The sequence below is a fragment of the Oreochromis niloticus genome, linkage group LG6 (genome assembly GCF_001858045.2).
Source record: "Oreochromis niloticus isolate F11D_XX linkage group LG6, O_niloticus_UMD_NMBU, whole genome shotgun sequence".
NCBI classification, from domain to species: Eukaryota; Metazoa; Chordata; class Actinopteri; order Cichliformes; family Cichlidae; genus Oreochromis; species Oreochromis niloticus.
The window spans coordinates 31047656-31069571 of NC_031971.2; the positions used below are offsets into that span (position 1 = coordinate 31047656).

A 21916-nucleotide genomic window follows, 5' to 3' on the forward strand; every position below is an offset into this window, starting at 1 on the left:
CACCCAAATGAGAACGCGGGAGTTCAGGAGAATTTTACAAGTAAAACTTTATTGGAATGATACTCATGTTGCAAAATATTACACTTCGTGTTTTTATGTCACCGTTTCCGTGACTTTAGACGCTTCCCTTTGCAGTGTGTGTATGTGTGTGTGTGTGTGTAGTATGTCTGTGGCGGGGGTTAATATGGTTTATATTGGGGTCTCATTTCCCTAAAAAGTGCGACAGTATGTACCAGCATTGTGCCTGCATGGAGAGGAAGTTGTATCACTGCAAAAACATCGAGGAGACACATAATAATATTGTATTATAACTTCAAACATTTTGTCCATGATGATATATTCAACATTAAACCTGACATGGAGGAAATACAGCGAATGTGAAACCTCAACAAGTGATGTAAACAGTTTAATAATAATAATAATGGTTTTTAAATTAACCAATAAGCCAGCTGATGACTACAACTAGGCTTACAGCTTGCAGCTCTTGCCACCATTTATCTGCCTGTATGATTTTGGCGTCAGATTCATTGATAAAATCTGGAGTTTTTCAGCTGGTTAATCTGCCTCAGTGAGAAAGAAGGGGAAACATTAATACAGGAGAGACATGTCGGATCCATGTTAGTTGCCTTGTAAGTGACTAATTTCTCTGTGAAGCCCCAGGCTTACTGTGGCAGTTGGTTTGTGGATCATTTAACTTTACTTTTGGGACTATGCCACACACAAGCACAATATCCAGTAGCCTTAAAAGTGACCCAGCATTATTGTCCTACTCCATTTATTCTGAAATGGTGCCTCCTGTTTCCGTTGATCTCTCTTTCTCTCTGTTAAATAAACTAATAAAAGGAAATTAAATACACCACATCACCCGTGTACTCCTGACAGGCCTTGCAGAGTCACAAACAGCCTGCATTACAAACTGTACATTTATGCAGAATTCAAAGGATGTGGGAGATGTAGGACTTTGTTTTTTGGAGCTTGACCCATGCAAGGCACTAATAAGATAACGTAGCCTCTGATGCAAGTTTAATAAACAGTAAAGCTGAATCACCGGAGTGGTCCTTTAAGACCTTCAGCTGACGCTGTGCTTCTGTGATGCACATTCTCAAATTGATCTTTTTTTTTAAAACAAATTACCACACTGAAAACCTGGGGTCATGCACAGAGTGGGAAAAGAGTGTTGATAAGTAAATATGGCAAGTGGACAATTAGCCGTGGGGGCCAAAGGGGGGGGGGGGGGGGGGGGCTTTAACCCTTTAATTTCTAGGGTTATTTTGAGTATTATTCCATATTACAAATGATAGACACAAACCATTACACATAACAAATGTGTATCCTGGAGAAAATGCTTGCTATATATATATTTTTTGGTAACTGAACTGTTTCAGACTCGAGGGAGGTATGTGAATTTATATTATCCAGTTTATAACGATGGGAGAAAAACCAAGGCGCCTGTATTAATCAAATTAGGAAATCATCATTATTGTGGCACATTAAATTACAGCAATAAAGAAGGCATTTTGATGTCTGAAACCAACATCAGTGTCACTTTGTTTTATCTCATAAATTGTGAATGAACAAATCCTACAGTAACGACCCTCTCTGGCCATTGTTGAAATATTCTGTCACCATAGCTCAGGAGCCAAGGAGACACTGAATACCAAAAGTGCTATTTGTTGTATTCTTCAAATCAGCAGGTTGTATACCGTGCGCTATGATTATTTTTCTCTCTTCTCGGTATTAGCTCGATTCACCGCCAGGCGCTCTAGCTTTCACTAACTTGTTAAATGGAGTGCCAGTCATCTTTACATCATCACCAACACACAAAAAACAAAACGAAACAAAAAAACTGTGCATGTTTAAAACACATAAACAGTAACAGAGCTGCTGTCACATATAAGACTGTCACATGGAGTGTGGTCCTACTTTACAAGTGATAAGAAGAAAGGGATGGGTAATAAGATGAGGTGAACATGAATACATATTTCCATTGAAGACCATAAAAGCGCACTATCCAAACTGCCATCAGTGACTGGTCAAAATGCTCTGAAGGCCACCAGCCGGAAGCAGTTCGAGGTAGTTTGCCTCAAGCGGTCTCTTTCAGTTGGAGTAATCAAGGGCCAAAGGCTTGATTCAGTAAGCAGAATCACTGTGACCATTAAGTAAACTCTGAGCCGAGACAGGAAGTGCTTTCATGAAAACAAAGTTGTTGAGTCAGTTAGTAAAATCAAATCTTCTGGAAGGGCAAACTGTGGAAGACGCTAACCAAAAGTCTGAATATTCCCTTTTGTTACTTTTAATTTGAACCAGAACTTTAAATTCCCAAATCCATATCACAGATTTACCTGCCGATCCTAACGCTGTATGTTAATAAAATGTCTATTAAGTGATATGTTCAAACCTGAGATACCATTACGTTACGGTGTTTCTTTAAAACGCCCTTAAAAACTGAGTTAATTCCATCCCTTTACTCATATTTCCTTGTTTGTTAGCGTGACATGATATCATTGGAGCCACTAGTATCTAATAACATTTAAAATGGAGTACCGTAGATATGCACTAATTCTAACAATGATAAGAACGGTAGATGGATAGTTACACAGTAAACGTAACTGACTTTTTTTCCCTTAAAACATCATCTGTCTCTCGCTGAAATTTATTTTGCACACACAATGTATCCATTTTTTTGTTTTTTTGTTGGCCCATCAAGCCTTAAGTTATGTCGTGTGTCTATGATATGAAAGGGTAAAAGTTTAAATTCTGAAGGAAAAATTGAGATAAAACTGCAAAATGTAAAGTCATCTGAGGTGAAAGTACATATGTGTGCAAGATTTATTAAACCTGCTACTTACATGCCCTTCCTGCTTAAAAAAAACAAAGAGCATGTTAGCCAGTTGTTGGTTAAAATTTAAGAAACTTTTGTCCAGACTGAGACCTAAACTTGCACAAAACTCATTAGTCTTCATGTAATGACTAAGAGACTGGACTAGATCAGCACAGACAGACTGATTTCTCTTTGCTGCGGTGCGAATATGACTAAAAGATGGATTAAAAAAAAGGAAAAGGGAAGATCTCGGGTGAAAATGTGTAGAGGCAACTCCAAATTAGTTGGATTCTCAACACCCATGAAGCACACCTTCATTATAAAGGGATCCATAAATAAGACAGAATAATAAATAAAACACAACAAAAACACAACAGAAAAGGCAACACTGCTGGTTATCAGTCTCCTTGCTCTTTTTCCCTTCTCTATCCGATTTTTCCTCTTTGTAGCTGGTGCTTGTGATTGGACAGGAGACAGTACTTTCTCCTTACGTCTCCCACTTGACCAGCCTACCTTTGACTCTCCCTATTTCCTTCTTTCTTCCTCTCTTGCTCTCTAACTCTAGAACTCAGCAAACTCCTTGGCACATTTCTCAGTGAAGGAGACGCGAATCTCCTCCTCCTCGTAGTCATCGAAGTTGCTGGTGTCGCCTGGTCCTTTGAACTTGGGGATGAAGGGAGCTTCCACCTAAAGTCACATAAAAGAAACCATTATAAAACAAACTAAAGGGAAGAAAAAGTCTCACATGCCACACAGTACATTCACCAAAACATACCTTTTTCTGGTAAATGGCAATCCAGTCAGTTGTTGCAAACCACTTGTGTCCCTTGATATCATTGACCCCATTTTTGAGGTTTCCATAACGTTTTGTGAGATCCACCTTAAAATAACACAAACATATTTTTCTCACTGTCACGTTAAAGAAAAATAAATGTAACCTAAATGCCTGAATGCCTGCGGTATTTGCTCTCACCTGTAACAGGTTCCTTAGGAGGTCTTTCAGGTCTGAACTGAAGTGAGATGGGAAACGAACCTAAGGGAAGAAATGAGGAATGAACCAGTGATAGCTTCATATAGTGATGACATTCAGGCTCTCAGGTTCGTTATCTTCTGTAGTGAAGCACTGGTAGATTCTTATAATACAATGATATGCCTCTATGTAGTTCTGGGAAAAACTAAGTACATCCCATGAATCAGTAGCTTGTAGAAGCACCTTTTCCAGCAATAACTTCCAGTAATTGTCTTCCGAGACTTTGTCACATTGTTGTGGAGGATTTTTTAGCCCACTCTTCTTTACAACGGTTGCTTCGGTTCATTGAGGTTTGCTGGCGTGTATTTGTGCACAGCTCTCGAGTTCCAGCTACAGTAATTCAATCTGGTTTAAATATGGACTTTGACTGGGCCGTTGCAACACCTTGAACCTTCTGTTTTAGATTTGCTGGTGTGAATGAGATCACTTTCTCATCGGTCAACCTAGCTTGCTTTGCCGGAAAAATGGTGTCACATTTGAGACTAGAATAAGCACACAATAACAGAATAACAAAACAAAACACATCACCCCTCCACAGAGTTGATTGATGGTTTGAGGTGTATGTGCTAATATGCTGTGTCTGGTTTTCTCCAAGCGTGGAGCTGTGCATTATGGCCAAACTTGTCCACTTTGTTCTCATGTGTCTAACAGTCTGTACTCACAACAACATTTCACAGATTTATCAATGTTTTCATAGGTTTGTATTTTACAAAATTAGAAGTCCTTCAGACTGTGTGCATGAACAAATGAGGGCATGACATAGGTCTTTAAAATTAGTACTACTACTTCTACTACACCACTGCAACTTGATATTATTATTATTAATTTTCAGATTGACTGTTGGTCATCATTTACAGTTGACCGTCAGGCCCCAAATACTCAGAATTACAATTAAATAAATTTTTAAAAAAACCCTAAAAATAAAATATATGTAAACATAACTTCAATCATTGTCTGATGTCATAACTTATCTTCTAATATTCTCTTTTCTGACACTATACCACAGATGATGGAGAATTTTGAGGGGTATTTTTGCTTTGTTTGTTTGTTTTTATTGCCGCGCGTTTCTTATCTGGGTTTGACAGATCATGTGCTCCATGTCCTCCACCTAATTTCTTCTTTTTCCTGTAGTTTGTCTTTTTCATATCAACTTTGATCCACAGTGACTAGCTCAGGCTAAACAATATTCAGCACCCGAGTTATGTTTCACCCCCTGAAGCAGATGATTTAGAACGAGGCTGATTTATTAACATGTGCATGGTGGTAAGAAAAATTGGTCAGTGTGCACCTGTCATAAATCTGACAGTGATTTTTCTCATTCTTTGTGCAGTAAACGAATGTTTCCATGCACATATCAGTAAATGAGGGTCCCAGAAGTCTTATTCAGATGCAGTTTTGCAAACCTAAGCTGTGCTGCTTTGTTCTTTTTAGAAAGAAGTGGCTTTCTCTGGCAACTCTTCCAAAAAAGTCATACTTGCTCAGTCTTTTTCTGTTTTTAATGTCATGAATTTGAATTTTTAAGATGTTAACTTAAACCTTTAGAGTCTGGGATGTAGCTCGTTGGTCCTTTGCAACCTCTCTGAGCATTGGACGGTCTGACCTTGGTGGGAAATTGCTGGGAAGGCTTAGAGTGCTCTTACCACCCAGTTTCCAACATTTTTTCCACTTTTGGGCTACAGCCACACATACACAGGTACTTTTTTTTTAATCCAAGCTGATTTTCAAAAATATCTCTATCCACATTTAAATGCAAAAAGAATCTTAGACACTGTCAATTGCATGCTAAAGCAACAGATGGTGATATAACCCAACCATGACAAAATGTTGGCCAATCAAAAGCACACAAACAATAACATGGCAAACAGTCTGAAATAAAAAAAGAGAGGGAGAGATAAAGGTGCACGGTTTTCATGCTGCGAGAGAAAAACCTAAATTTTCCTTGTCTACACATAAATGCAGATATATAGATTTCAAAAATTTCCACCCTCAAAGGTATTTTTCAAAAGCTGTTTTCAGTGATTCAAACTGCCACACAGAGAAAGTTAAGTTTACTAAAATACTCATATACATGTGGACATAACTTTGGATCTGCATGATGTCAAAAGATAGCAGCAGATAGTCTTAGTATGGTCACCTCAGGTACACATTGAACAGGATGCTATTCAAATTCTTTGTTTGAGGTGGACAGCCAATCAGAGGAAAGATGAATTAAAGAGAGGGTGGCTTCAAAGGAGGCGGAGCCAAAATAGCTGAGTTCAGACAGTGGATGAACTCAGGTGCTGTATCAAGGGTTGTTATAAAATACGTAAGGATTATTTTGGAATCTGAATCATGCAACACAACTCTATTAAATTCCAAATATAAAATTATGGAGCTGGAAATGATCACAATACTCCCCTTATAAGTATACAGGAAATAAATAAAGGATATATGCTCCTCTTACATCCTCCCTGATCAGATTTATCATGCTGGATCAAGGCTCTAACTGCTTGGTTCTCTAATATGATGGCTTAAAAAATTGATGCTTTTTACACATCTGGAAACAACAATGTGTGTGGAACAAATACAATGCAAACCACAGAGTATTTTCAGAGACCAACAAAGGAAAAACATGGCTGAACAGATCAAAACAGATGCTTCTACTTGGTCCCTGTTTCTGTGGTAAAAACACATTTTTTTCAAACTACACCATAACCACTCCACCACAAAAAAAAGAAAAAAAACATTGCCCAAAACTCTTTCAGGTTTATCCTAAAACTGAAATGTAAATAAAAAGTAAACTAAAATATATTTTTACAACAAAAAAAAAAAACTAATATCACATCATGAGTCATGTTCTCTTGTGTAAAGCATCAAATATTAGCACAAAATGCTAATCAGACAGTCAAACTCACCTTCCCTGAAACAATCTTTTCATAGATCTGAATGGGCTGATCAGCAAAGAAAGGTGGGTACCCTGCTGCCATCTCATAGACGAGTACACCCAGTGCCCACCAGTCTACTGCTTTGTTATACCCCTGGTGGATGTAGCATGGGGCATGACGAGGATGGAGTAATGGAAGAAGAAAGAAAAAACATTAAGTTAATTTAAGATAAAATATAAAATGATGCAGTAAATGTATATTTCATCATATGTCTATAATGAATTGTGTACACGGGTAATATCAACTAATGCACCAATTCCCCAGGGAAAAAAAAGCACAGAAAATAAATAATGAACTATTTTGATAGTCTGTTATTTACGGTAAAATTACAAATCAATAAAGTGGCTTGTTTTATTCCACATAATTTACTGTTAACTCAGTATCTCCAGATTATAAAGCGATATATAAAGCTGGACATAGTAAGGATGCATTCACAACCTGTTAGCCTTAGTTACTGTCAGCTACTGGACAGCTTGTGTCTACACGTGTCTGTATCATAGTTAGTACATATGGTTGAATTACTTGGACCAAACCTACACTCGAGGCCCCAAATAAATTCCTATATACATGGTCTCAAAAAAAGAACAAAGAAAACAAAATAAGACTCTGCAGTCACACAACGAAAAACTGCTTTAAATTTCATTCAATCCTTATTCCAATGTAACTACATGTTAGTTTTCAAAGATATCTTACACTCAATATGTTTTCCTAATGCAAAGTGCAGATATGTACTGCTACAATGTTCGACGCTCACATTAAGCATAGCCAAACTTCAAAATAATAAGGCTTCAGACAGCTTTCAACACCCAGTTTCTGGCACTCTGTTTAAGCTTGTGGATCTGCATGATGACAAAGAGACCAGGAGTTAATATGGTCATCTCAGATACACAGCTTTTGCCTGAGCACATAAGCCCCACCCACCTGCTATTCAAATCTTTCATTTGTGAGTTGACTTAAAGCGAGAGTGGCCTTAAAGGGAGAGGAGTGAAAATGTGTTTCAGTCACAGTGGAGGACCTGAGGGGCTGCACCAAGTCCCAGAATAAGACAAATGATTACCTCGAACTGTGAATCATGCAAAACTATTCTAATAAAATCCAAAAAATTAAAATACAGAGCATGAAATAAAGAGAATAGCTCCATTTTAATAATGATATGTCAGTTTTCGATAATGATATGTTCACTTCTTGTTGTGAGGAACATCTTGGGGTGCCTTTGAGACAAAAAGCTCGTCTGTTAAGACTAAATTTGGTGGCTTGTGGTACATTTTATTATATAAACTGGATTTAATAATTGCTTTAATGACTTTTCCTGTCTGATTGTAAACATATATTTGTAAGAAGAGACTTGGGTTCCTTATTTTATAAAGATCTAGTAGTTCAGTCATTTAGCAGAAACCTCACTTACATTACAGTTTGAATTTATTGGAATTAAAAGTTTAACCACATTATTTAGTATTGTTTATAATATTGGGCACTACCATTCAACACCATTTGGATGAACTACTTTATATAATTATTTGTGTAACATTTAAAAGTTGCTTATTTAACACCTCCACCCACCCATGTCTGACAGCAATTTTTGATCCTACCTTCAACTGTTGGGAAAAAAAGAGGAATAATATGAATGTGGCAGTCTCCAGTGGCATGAGCTACAGAGAGCACAGTGAAAATACTCTCCCGTCATTTTGGTGTTTAAGAAAGAGAAACTTCAACCTGCTTGTCACTCAGAGTCTATAGTTCACAACCCACCAGGGTTACAAAGCCCATAAATGTCTCTATATGCAAACTGCAGCACTTCAAATGTTCTTTTAATGCTTATTGCACAATTATAAAGTTGCTGGCACGTAAGCTTCCCAAAGCCTGGCACCTAATGAGGATGCTGCCAGTCTGTGCAAACAACAATATTCTTAATGAGTTTTGTCATCAGTGTTTTGCTAACATATGTCAAACACTGAAGAGAACTGTGTGTTCTCTACTCAGGAGTACACAACTTCTCATCTGTGTGCACACACATTCATAGAGCATCTGGGGTGGGACTGATACAGATGGGCATGTTTCTGTGTCACAATGCTCCCAGTATCTTAAAGCATACATGCACATGTAGAGTGAACTGCAATTTCCTTGTCAAAAGTACTGCTAAAACATGTCCTGCTAGGATTATTTATATGACTGTATATTACTGCAGATTATTCACGAGATCAGCTTTAAATTCACAAGGGTGTAACGTCGGTATTATAGTTTGCAAGTACGCAAAGTAAGCTACTGGACCTTCACATATTTTCACATGATTTTTAGGACTTGTCCTCACAGAAAAACCAACAGTTGGAGTAGTTGCTAGTTGCTTGGACTCCAAGCAAACCTGAAAAATGTATAATAGAAACAATCTTTCCTATGAGGTACCTACAGCTATCCACAAGTGAATATAATCGTAGCCTTAGAAAACCAAGAAGCCTCTATCCCAAGCTTAAAGTTAGTTCAGCTGGCTGCCAAGCTCACCTTGCTGAGAATGATCTCTGGAGCCAGATATTCTGGGGTGCCACACAGTGTCCAGGTCCGGCCCTTCACACGTTTGGCAAAGCCAAAATCTGTAACCTAAAAGGGGACAAAGAGAAAGTGACAACGAGACAGTGAGTAATTTTTTTTTTTTTAATTAATGAATTAAAAAAAAAAGCAAACAAGCAAAAAAAAAAAAAAAAAAAAGAACATTCAAATAGGCAAAATAACACCACATGAAAGACAGCAAGAAAGAGAGGCGCTGAAAACAGGAGAAGAACAAATAACGGGCGCATGAAGGGAATTTGTCACCAGCTGTTATGCAACAGTTTGCCACCAGAGGGTGGTACACCAGCACACAGAGACGATTAGAGAGTGAAGAAACACCTTTGTAAGGTTAACAAATTCACACTGAAAATAATTGTCCTCATATCTGGTGAGCTGTACGTGGCATAAAATAATCTAACTTTGAGCTCTAGAAAATTTTTACTGTGATGATAGTTTTTAAATATTTAGGTAAAAATATGTTAGATAAATGGAATAAAACAGATGGATGTGTGTTAAAAAAAAATTCAGTATCAGTTGCAGACATAATAAATATGGAACACAAATGCATCAGCAGGGTCTGTGAAGGATAAATAACTAACAGTCAGTTTGTTACCTGTATGTAGCCCTGTTGGTCTATGAGCAGGTTTTCAGGTTTCAGGTCTCTGTAGATCAGGTCCAAAGCATGGAGATACTCAAAGGTCAGAACGATTTGAGCAGCGTAGAACCGAGCGTGAGGCTCACTGCACATAAACACAACGAGACAAAAAGAGAGCTGTTTGCTGATCGAACAGTAGAGATGACTTGAGACTAGCATAGAGATGAGAAGAGCTGAAAATACTGGCGTAGGTTAGGAGACATAATAGAAGAAAGAATACTGAATGGGAATTAATACATGGAAAAGATGTAGGCAAGTGTAATACTACATTATACTATAATCTGAAATAGCATGACATTTGTTCACTGCTTTGGGATGAGCCAGATCATCTTGCAACTTTGGATTAAGCTGTTAATTAAGTTATAATGTCATGTAACTCTAGACATGGATAGTATAATAATTCTTCTGGGGAAAAAATGTTTTTAAATCTTATTTTGCGACACAGTATCCAAACTTTTCTAGAATTGTTGTGCTTTGTGCCTATGTAGAGTACAAGATAACAGAAATGCTTTCAAAGTCCACTGTTTACTCTTGAAGCAATCCACAAAATGCTTCTGGATATAAACTTCATTCAAACACTGACCTAAATCTGCCAATTCTCCGTAGATGGGAAAACATCTCGCCACCTGGCACATACTCCATCACCATGTAGAGGTTAGTGTTGTCCTGCGGAAAGGAGAACGAAGGTTAGTGGCACTCACACAAACACACAAATGCATGCCCATGTATGTACTCAATTACATGAGCTAAAAAATAGAAGGGCAATTTCACCAGTTACCAAATTGTTTAATCTAGCTGGTATTTTGCTAATTAGCATTAATTGCTATTATTTATAGTATTGGCATATAAATAATAAAGTACTTTGACCCAGGAATGTTACTCAAGGCCTGTTTTGTATATTGTGTGTTGTTCATATCAGTTTTGCAAGATATAAGTAGTGTAACTGACTAACACAAATCACACTGCGTATGTTTTGTTCTTGTTGACTCTTCCTCCTGTGTGTAGGAGAACACACGTGGACTGGAATATTCTGTTAATAGGTTTATTTAAGGTGTCTAGGAGAGTCAATCCCTGGCTTTCCAGGTGCATCTAAACAGCTTAACCTGAATAAGGCCTTAATTGGAGTATAGCCATCAGCAGGATTAGTCTGTGCACGTCCATGTCACACGCTCATGTGACATCTAAAGCCAACTTCACCATGTACTTACATGCAACTCAACAGGACTGACAGTGATGATGGAAGAGGTAGTAGACTGAAAGATTAATGCACTATAAATTATTTAATTTTAATCATTAAAACAATCACAGTTGGTGCTCAATTTTCAAAAATATTAAAAATAGGCTTCTCATCTGTTGGCCAAAGATACTTGTAAACACTTACAAGAGGTCTTTAAAGACATGCAGACTTAATGTGACCACTTAGTTCATAGTTTGAATAAATAAAGCGAATTATTTTTTGAATTAACTAATTTGTGCATGAGTTGTCGTTCGTAGTAACCAAACCATCGTCGGATCTGTAACAAATTTTAGCCGTTTTCTGCTTATTATTGTTTCAGAATCATTTTAAGTACAGGCATGCATAACACATGTTAAATAAAGCAGTGACCATTGCCAGCAGTGACCAAAGTAACAACTAGCAGTTGAAAACAGTATTTAGTGGCAAGTTAGTTCCTTCAGGAGTTGGTTGAGACCAGCACAAAGCTGGATATATATTAATCAGGCAGCCAGAAAACAGCTTTGAATGGGACATAACATTTGTCTGTGGCTACTCAATGAATTAATAAGCGACACTTCAATGAAGAGTTCTTGTGTTGTTATGTTAATTGTTCTGCCATATTCATTTTCCATAGTAAAAGTATAATAAAGATCTATGCAAATAGCAGGTCTCTGGGCATATTTATTTTTCTACTGTTACTGTTAACTTTTAGTATGTGTTATTTTTTTTTAGTTGATTGCTTTGCTTATGTGCTGAATTTTGCTTTGCATCTATCCATCTATCTCAAAAAGTAGGGAAGTTTGTGTTGGGTCAATGATCTCTCTGTTGTAACAAAGCTTTATGGGAATAAATCTTATACAGCTGGAAAGACTCATTATTTCTTCTTAAATGGTGCCACATTTATGAGGAAAACGCATTTGTGAGTTGAACAACAGCATGTGTGTTGAGTATACGAAAAATTGCCAAATCTGGTCTGAGACCCAACTCCATCCTCCAAGATGACAATGCTCGCTCCCACAAAGTGGGGTTTATCAGAGACTACCTCCAGAATTTGACAGTGGAGAGAATGAAATGGCCTGCAGCCTTGACCTCAGCACCAGTGAACACTTGTGCGATCAGCTTGGCTGCAGTGTTCATGCAAGAGACAAAGGTTCAGCCATTTGTCTCTTGGATTTATTGGACATATATATATATATATATATATATATATACATATATAAATCGATAGATCGATAGAATTACGATTTTCTGGTCTATTACGACAGTATCACTATTTAATATTTAATAGCTTCAAAATCAAGTGATGTATTATCATCCTCACAGCTTACATGACACAGATTGAGATATAGCAAAATATCATAATGGAGAGTTGATTAGCAGTAACACAAGCCAGCAGTTTTTCTGTCACTTGTTTTGCTGAATAAGAGCCAAGCAGTAAGCATTTCTGCACACTTGTGATAGGCAGAGTTAGACAACTGGGTACGTGTGCTAAAAAACATAATTGAAATGATTTGACAGTGGACCAAATTAATAAACATAACAGAAACACAAGTTAGCAAAGTGAATAAAAGTTTGTGTGGACATGAGAAATTAAGCAGTCACGCACTGTCATCAAACAACCACAGACAGGTGTGCTTTCACACACCTTCTAAAATAGTCCGTACCTTGAATGAGTACTCTAACCGCACCAGAAAAGGGAAGCTGACAGCCTGAAGAATCCTCTTCTCATTTAGAGTGTGCTCTATCTGCTTGAGCTTGACCACCTGAAAGGTAGAGAGAGACAGAAAGAAGAAGGAGAGATGAGGAGAGAGAGAGAGAGAGAGAGAGAGAGATTTTACCCATTAAGGCAAGACTGAAATTTAAGGCAAGTATGAAACCAGCAATTTTCATTTAAATACATATCTGTTAAGACATCTCTCACAGGTTGAAGTAATATAATGCTGCCTATGGCCCAATCATCACAATATTGGAGCGTTTTCGTAATTGGAGGATTATAAAATGGGTGTCTGTGGCACCATTACTGGAAAAAATGTTGTATTAAGTTACTGCTAATGCAAACCGAACATTTCCTACTGCTGCATCTTCCCATTAAAACCATTTAACTTTTGAAAAATGAGTTTGCTTTTATTATGAAGTATTAACTGGAAATGCATTGTGTTTGTTATTGCTATCATTCATTAAAAATGCATCAACAAAACAATATAACTGACATATTTTTTGACAGCAGATCAGCTTGAAATACTGCAGAAAGTAATGGAACAAGAAGCAACAGCCAGAGTGAGCTGTCAGATGAAGCGCTGCAGGCAAAAGACTGCACACCTCCAACAAACTTCTTCCACTGTACCCTTCTGCTGACATTCAAAATCAGATCTCAGCTGCTCACCGAATGATAAAAGAGCCTTACTTATTACATTACTTCTTTATGAAAAGACAGTAGTATTACTGTCTCCAAAATTGTGTAACTTTAACAAACAGAAACCCCAGGTACAGCAAGAAAATCTTAGACATCTGTGGCATTTACGAAAACAACCTGAAGTCCGTATTCTCAAGATTTCCCCCCATAATTAAGACTATAGGCCAGTGTGCTATTGTGCCATGTCTTTGAACTTTTAAATAACTATGAAACGTGTTGGGGTTTCAAGGGAAATCAGCTTAGAGTTAGAAGTAGTTTAGATGCAGTGTTGGTCAAGTTACTTGAAAAAAGTAATCAGTTACTAATTACTGATTACTTCCCCCAAAAAGTAATCCCGTTACTTTACTGATTACTTATTTTCAAAAGTAATTAATTACTTAGTTAGTTACTTTTTAAAAACACGATTTACAACCTGAATAGGTGATAAAGCGATAGATCTTTCAGCCCAATTCTACTTTTTCTGCATAATTCATCATACAAAATGTAATCAAATGGAAAAGTCTCTTTTTAAAACTTGTTTTATTAGTTTTAATCTTTTAAATTTATGCATCAAGCAAAAATTAAATTATATGCAACATTCTCTGACTGGAAGAAATTTGTTTAACATTTAAACCTATTTTCCGCACATTCCAGCACATAAAATAAAATATGTTCTTGTGTTTACACTCACTCTTTCAAATAGATGCAAGTAAAACACAGCAGAAAATAAATAAAATCAAAGACTAGCGGTCCTGTTGCTCTATTTTCACCTGTAAAGCAGGACTGGGGTAGGCGGAGGTTTACCCTGGTGCAGGTGTGCCGCAGCGGTCAGTGGAAAAATCGTGGATTTTTCCACTGACGTAATTTCACATTACGTCGTAGCGCACTCGGTGCTTGCTTGGAAGTTTAGGGGTTTAAAAAGAAGTTTTCTTCCCACGCAGTGAACAGTGGACGCTAATGTTTTTGTCACTTTTTATGGAATCAAACTCAAAGTAAGGTCAGTACTTCCACGCTTTAAACGCTGCACGCTCATACTCTGTCCCGCACTCGATATATTATCCGTAGTTGATCTGCAGACAGCTGTTGTCACGAATGTCGCACTCGCTTACGTCACTGTCATGAGACATTCTCGCAAAAAATCACGGTTTTAGTAACGCAGTAACGCAGCGTTCCTACGTGAAAGTAACGGTAATCTAATTACCGTTTTTGCAATAGTTATCCCTTACATTACTCGTTACTTGAAAAAAGTAATCAGATTACAGTAACGCGTTACAAGTAACGCGTTACTGCCCATCTCTGTTTAGATGAATGGAGGCTGCAAGGAGGATAGTGCAAAATTTAACAGGAAACAACAGTTTGTGGCTAAGTTTTGGCTGGGAAGACTCATGAACATATTGTACATCACCAGTTACAACAAGGCTGCATCGGAAAGGTGACAGCACCTGGTTAAAATAGGATTCTCTTTTAAACCATACTTGGTATGCCACTATGGGCCTCTCTGGCGAGACCAATCACAGATGCTCCACTTCCACCACGTCCATCAACAGACCAACAGACCAATCACTTCAAGGACACAGGGTCGACCCCCTTTATAACAGGCACTGGCCCCACACCAGGCATTCTCGCTTTCTTCCCTGTGAAGATCATTAGAGCTTAACCAGTGATCCTGGACCAAGGTTATCCACTTAACAGTTTACAGATCCAATCGTGAAAGGTATTCCCTGAACGCTTCTGGTTTCAGGATTACTAACATAAATATTTTATCTAATTATATTTTAATTACGACAATATATTTTTCTAGTAAGCAGTCGTCGTGTTGTTGCAATTCTACGCCTTATCAAGCCAGCGCATCAAGTAAGCTTGTGCTTGTATAGCTATTTGGTAGCTGTCAAAGCTGAAAATTGGTGCCTGTGGGTGCCACTGCATTCTCTCAGGGAAATGCTAGTGGTAGCAAGGTTAGGGATGTTGCGTTTGTTGGTTGAATATCTCAGGGAAAACCCCCCCAACCCCTCTGAATCACTTATATGGGTGTCAAACATGCAAAGGCGTCACATGGGCAGTCAGAATCCTGGAGTGGCATTTGCAAGTGCCCAATCAGCTCCTCAACTCCAAGGACGAGGAAGATGAGGATGAGTTAAAAAGTATCTCCTGATGATAGTGATAATGATGACAATGAGGAGGATGTCATTTTCCCTCCTATCCAGGCATTGCGGCCATTTTCCATCTCCCCATGAGGTCAAGCTTATATATATGATATGCAAGCATGTAATAGCCATTGTCCCAGGAGGTGTCCTCTCTGCAGATGGATATGAGATGTCATCTGAGTCCCAGTCACAATTTCTCTAAATATCTGGTTGCTATGTCTCACTGGAGTGACCCAAAATTGTTCATAACCAGTGGTGGTTATGAGGAAACAGATGCTTGATTGAAAGGTTAGAAGGCTGTTTTTGAGGGGAGGGCTGTCAGTGGTACCTGGCCCCAGACTCTGACATGCACATATAAATTAGCAAGAGCTGATGGCAATTACCCTAAACTGAGGCACAAAGGCAAGTTTAGGCCTTCAGGGAATTTTTGGTATCTTGCCACAGTTCCTGTTTGTAGTCCCTTCCCTTGCCTTTGTGCCACAGTTTAGGGAATCTACCGTAGCTTAGCTTTTCATTAGCGGCTGTGACACTAGATGGTGGAGGCTACAGTGATGGCATGAGTACCAGTGCAACCAGCATTCACCAGCATCCACATTCTACCAGAGAAATGGCTTCTTTGTGCTGCCTTGTTAAGGGTGTTTCTTTGGATTACATCTTTGTGATTGCTAGTTGGGCGTCACACACATTTTTAAATTTGTACTGTTCTGATGTGATTGCGTCCTCACTTGCATGCTCAGGCCTTAATGAGGCCTGTTAGCTGAACATTGGGGTGGGTGCGAGGTTTCGACCTTCGAGGTGCTATTGGCAGGAGAGCATGCAATTTGGGAGTGAGCTATATTTCCAATAGTGCGATACCAAGTAAAGCTTGAAAGGCAATGTTTGTTTGCCAGGGTAACCCCAGTTCTCTGAAAACTGAGGGAGTTATTTCATCGCATTGCCCTATTTGCATGTGCAAAAATGGCTTGTGTGGGGCCAGAGGCTATTTTTAAAAGGGTTTGGGGACCCCATGTCCTTGAAGTGATTTGGTCTGTCTTAGACAGATGTGATGGTAGTTTAGCTTCTGTTAAAGTATTGGGTTTACCCTGGGAGAACACCCTGTGGACCAAAAACTCCATCTAAATTGTTTACTAAAGTTAATTTTCAGTACAGCAGTATGGTGCTATGTATGCAGAGGAAAAAAAATAACTAACTAACTAAATAAATAAATAAATAAAACTACGATGCCCACCTCCCTGAAACAAGAGCAACATAGACTTTTTTGTGAAAAGAGCCATAGCAAAACAACACCATCGTGTTCATGTATATTCACTCTCTCTCTCAGGCATGTGTTCTGTCAGTAGTACTCGCAGAAGACTGTAAATTGATGGATTACCTTCATGTCCCTACTGATGCAAAAATTAATTTGCCAGTACTTTAGTACAGCATGATAGATATATAGATATAGATATTCATTCTGATTTTGATTTTGCTAAAATCCCAATCTAAGTGTTTTATCAATAAGATGATAATTAAGCCATAATATAATTATATTGTGGATTAATTATCATCTTACTCACAGATTAAGTCAAAGATTTATTTTAACTGAATCTTAAAATTACTCTGGTGTTATCCACGTAAAGACAACCTCCGCTCTGTCACTACAACTAATCCCTGCTTTCAGCACAAGTGGGTTCAGATAACAATTTCACCTGTATTTGAAGGGCCTTTAACAAAATCCATAAAAGAATAAAATCTTCCGAGTGCAGTATTCACATCAATTAGATTTCTGTTTTCTATGACAATCCTGTGGGAAGACTAACTAAAAATTGGACGGGAGCGCATTTAAACACCCCAATCCCTCTGTGATTCTGGTGACCCCTGACCCAGACTGACCTTCTGCTTGTTGAGGATCTTCATCGCATAATGTTGTCCCGTTTCTCTGTGCTTCACCAGCATAACACGACCAAATGAGCCCGTGCCCAGGGTTTTCAACCTCTCAAACTGCTCCAGGCAAGCAGTGTTCTGAACAGACAAAACAAAAACGGTTAGCTGATTTTTGTGAAAATGGGATATTTAGGGTCATGTTGCTGGTAGCGAGTTTTTATTTTCAGCTACTCGTGTGCTCACATTTACCACTAATTCTTGTATTTTTATTGTCTATATTCTTCGCAAATGTTATAAACAAATATGCAATAGATAATATATGTATAAATTAACATATTTGGTATGTATGGTTTATAATTTCTTAATAGAAAGTAATACACATGTGCATACATGATACAGTGTAAATTTAAAGAACAATAAAGAAAAAACTATAACTCATGTTTGTGGTACCTGAACTGTTTCTCAGGATGCTGAGATGGTCCTAGAAACTTATTTATCATAAATAATTGATGTTTTTCTACATAGAATCAAATCGTGCTTAACACTTATATATTTTTAGATAATGACATAGACTTTCATTGCATACATATATGATAAATATGGGTTTAGGTTTAGATATTCAGTTTTATCTCAAAAGTCAAAACAAAAATATTGCCTTCACTGCAATTTTTATACCCAGTGCCATAGTTTGCGCAGCTCAAATGAAACTGGATCATTGCTACATAACCTGTTTCACTGACAGCTGTAGGTTGTTTCTTCATTACTTCTTCCTAAGTAGATTTTTTTAAAAAAGTTTTGGAGATGATTTGAAGTGTGGCACATGCATTTGGGAGCTATGAAGCCACAACATGTGTTTGAAAGAGCTCTCATTTCAAGTGAAACAAGCTATCCTTGAGATCCATTTCAAAAAATGCAGTACTGGTGAGCTTTGCTCAGTATTACAGTATTGCAATGGGCCATTTTTATCATTGTGTTAATTTGTCCATTTGACAATCTGAAAATAATAAATAAAACTGAATAAAAATTCTGTATATTTTTTAACCCCACATTCATCATTTAACTTCAATAAGCTTAATAAAGGATAAAAAATAAGCCAGTGTCCCAAAACATATGGAGAAAATTATATACAGTATAAATCAAACAATGTTGATACAGATTTACAGATTTAATGGTTTAATTAATGTCTACGAAGAATATTAGGTGATCTAAAACAACATTTTTTTTATAGCTTTAGGGTTGATACAGTTGACATTGCCCTACGGGTTATTTTCTAACTTTCTTACTCATACTGCATACAATATGAAAAATGTATATTGAATTTTAATTTGCAGCATTAAATATGACAAAACATATGAAGTTGTTTTATGTCACAGTTTACTTGAAACAGTAACTTGCATTTTAAAAACAGTCAGACAGTAGCATCATCACTAACCAATAGCCAATAAACAATAAAACTGATGCTATTTACAAACCAATTTATTTATACCGCCATCTGAATATATCAAAATTTTCAAAAGAATTGGCTGTCATTTGCATAAAGTGATAGCTGGTAATACTGAACAAATCAACAATAAAGACATGAAACAAGTGAAATTTCAGTAGCTATGATTGGCATTTTCAAAAGCAGCAACACACACAGAAATAATGTATATATTTCTTTGGCCATAAAGAATTAGATTGAAAATTCTGTTTTTCTAACATGCAAACAAAGTTAGGATTAAATTACAAACAATATATCCTGTGTATCATATTTCTGAAGCTTAGTGGGCAGAAGTGCATGCACACACTAACCTGTGCAGGATTCTCCCACTTTTTGAGGAAGTCCTCTTTGGCTTTAGCAAGGAATTCCTTGACTGTGGAAAAAACACACACCAGTGTTTACATAAGAAAGGCTTTAGTGGGGCATCGGTGTGTATACAGAAGGTGAAAAAACAGCAAACTAAAGAAATAGAACACATACTTTATTGTCTGAAGTCAACAGCACAGAGTCTGACTAAAAATTGTTAATTAAATCAAATTTTATTCATATCCATCGTAAAACCACCTGCTCATAACTATTACTCACAAAGACCCAGAGGCTACATGGATGATTAGCCAATGTGTCGAAAGTTTTGAGACGCACACTGATCATCTTATCTGTTTGTAAGGTAATTCAGGCTGTGTTGGGATTTTTCTAAATGTACAGCAATTAGTCCAGATATGACTGATAGTCTGAAAACTACATGCAGAATATTCTCAAGTGCAGAAAAAAATACCTGAACTTGAAATCTCATCAACAAGTATACTCATTTAAAAGCTCAAATTCCAGGACACATTTCAAAACACTTGTTCACCTATTAAATATCAACACTTTCCATTCTCACCTTAACTAAACAACTCAGCTGCTCAGTGACCAGGATGCATCTATACCAAGTAGCTATGCCATATACTTAGATGTTTTGATTTAAATGTCAAGCAGTCCTTTTGGCATACCGGTTTCTTTGATTTTCTTAAAAAAAGATCCATCACAGTATTCAGATTTACTTCAGTTTGTGACACATACATAACTAAATAAACCTTTACACATCATTTCTAATAAATTGCTATTCCAAAAATGATAAGTTTAAAAAAAACCCACACACAACAGAATAACCTCAGACATGAGCACATTCATCCTTCTGTATTTGGACTTACAGTACAGCAGACAATCAGACTAGCTCAGTGTCAATCTGCAAATCTTAAGGGGGTCCACCAAACAAAATAGCCCCCACACTTTCAGCAGCATCTCTTTCCAGAGAGCAACAGGCACTGTGTGTTTGGGAAATATCTGACACATAGCTTGTTGTGATCTCGCCAAGATTTGAGTACAAGAGGATGTGAAGTTGCCAAGATTCTTGCAGCTTACAATAGCTGTTGGTTGTTTTGCACCTCGTGAAGTGATTTGGCTATGGAAACTGTACTACCACCTGCTTTATCATACAGCAGCATCAACTGAATCCACAGAAAAAGCTCTGTTCAAAACGGACCACTACTACTGAGCACCTATTCATCTATCTCTATATTATGAGGTTAGTTAGTTGAAATGTAGCTGCGTAATTTGGGCTCTTGAAAGCTATCCTGGCAGAGGCTTATTTAAGGACTGAGCAGTATGAGTGGATCTTTTTAAATCAGACAGCAGAAATAGGCCGCTGCATGGAATGTTAACTGAAGCTAACATAGCCGCTGTGTCACACCGTCTCTGGTGATTTCGTGAGGCTGGAACAGAGCAATGTGTTATGTGTAGCGTACAGGCGATGGTACCCACCGCTTTCCATCTCGCTGCCCTTCCTGGCCGTGGGCGCGTTGCCCATGATGACAACCTGTCAACGGGAGATCCGTGGCTTTTTGGCCGCCCTGCAGCCTTCTCAAGCCGGTCTAATCTCGATTAGGTCTGATCGGTATTTTCTAAATCCAAAAGCACCAAGCGTTAACTCCGAGGTCTTGGTCTTTAATAGCCTGGCAGATGCTGATGCGGTGCCAGGGCGAGACGAGATGGTAAAGCGGGCTCACTCACTCAGTCATCAGCAACGGGCGACCGATATATAGCTCAAATCCACGGGGAGGATACCTTTGAGGTATCTCGGTCGTTGGGGCTTCACTGGACCGTAAGGCCGAGCTCGGCGCAGATGGCCTGAACACGGAGGATCCAGTCTTCGCCTGTCCCTCCTTGCAGCCCCCGCCGAACGAGCCCCCCCGGCTCCCCACCTCTCCCCAGCCTAAAGAAAAACGACACCAGAGGCGGGGACGCGATATTCTCAGCCCAAGAGCCGCCACTTTTCGTTACTAAACCCAGCTTTTAAAAATTAAACCTCGGCGGGGTCCGACGACGACGGGAATTCACCCAAATCAACATTGGCCCCCCGTAGCCTCGGAGACGAGCGAGATGACGGAACTACAGTCGACTGAACGTCCCGCCCACTAGCCAGAACCGGGTTTTGATTGACAGCTGCAACCAACCCGCGGATTGGCAACCTATGTATGCCGGTATCCCACGGAAGGCACTGATTGGCTCTTCGCAATCCATCAAGAGCGGCACCATCCTACCGCCCTACACAAAGCGAGTGAGAGGAACGTCACCGATTATTTTCCTCCCGACGACATACCCGCCCACTTTTCCTGGTTTCCGTCCTCCATTGGCTCGATGCAGGCGAACCGTGGGAATCTCGGCGAATGTGAAGTTGTCTATTGGCTGTGAGTAACGATTGGCAGGTAGAAAAAAAACCCCTCTTCAGCCCCCCACTCCCACCGCCGCCAAGCGACTGATACACGTTTGGCCAAGTGACGTCAACCGCGAGCTATTTTTAGAAATGTT

General features: G+C 38.5%; 1 protein-coding gene across 1 annotated transcript; it reads right to left on the minus strand.

Moving 5' to 3' along the window:
* Window positions 1-29: 29 nt before the first annotated feature.
* Window positions 30-21670, minus strand: prkacab (protein kinase, cAMP-dependent, catalytic, alpha, genome duplicate b). Its single transcript, XM_003449976.5, has 11 exons — window positions 20870-21670; window positions 19378-19439; window positions 17596-17724; window positions 12852-12950; window positions 10555-10637; window positions 9930-10056; window positions 9272-9367; window positions 6746-6868; window positions 3795-3854; window positions 3597-3701; window positions 30-3508 (listed from the first exon to the last, which is right to left on the minus strand). Exons 1-11 carry the CDS (start codon window positions 20913-20915, stop codon window positions 3383-3385), a joined length of 1056 nt encoding a protein of 351 aa, XP_003450024.1. The 5' UTR covers window positions 20916-21670; the 3' UTR covers window positions 30-3382.
* Between the last annotated feature and the right edge of the window lie 246 nt (window positions 21671-21916).

What these genes read in the sequence shown, in the direction of transcription:
- prkacab (XM_003449976.5), bottom strand. Translation starts at nt 20,915, where the DNA reads ATGGGCAACGCGCCCACGGCCAGGAAGGGCAGCGAGATGGAAAGCG. An exon ending in ACCAACAGGGCTACATACAG is followed by an intron (nt 9,368 to 9,929) that starts GTAACAAACTGA and finishes GTCCCCTTTTAG; the next exon opens with GTTACAGATTTTGGCTTTGC. An exon ending in TTGCCATTTACCAGAAAAAG is followed by an intron (nt 3,509 to 3,596) that starts GTATGTTTTGGT and finishes ATGTGACTTTAG; the next exon opens with GTGGAAGCTCCCTTCATCCC.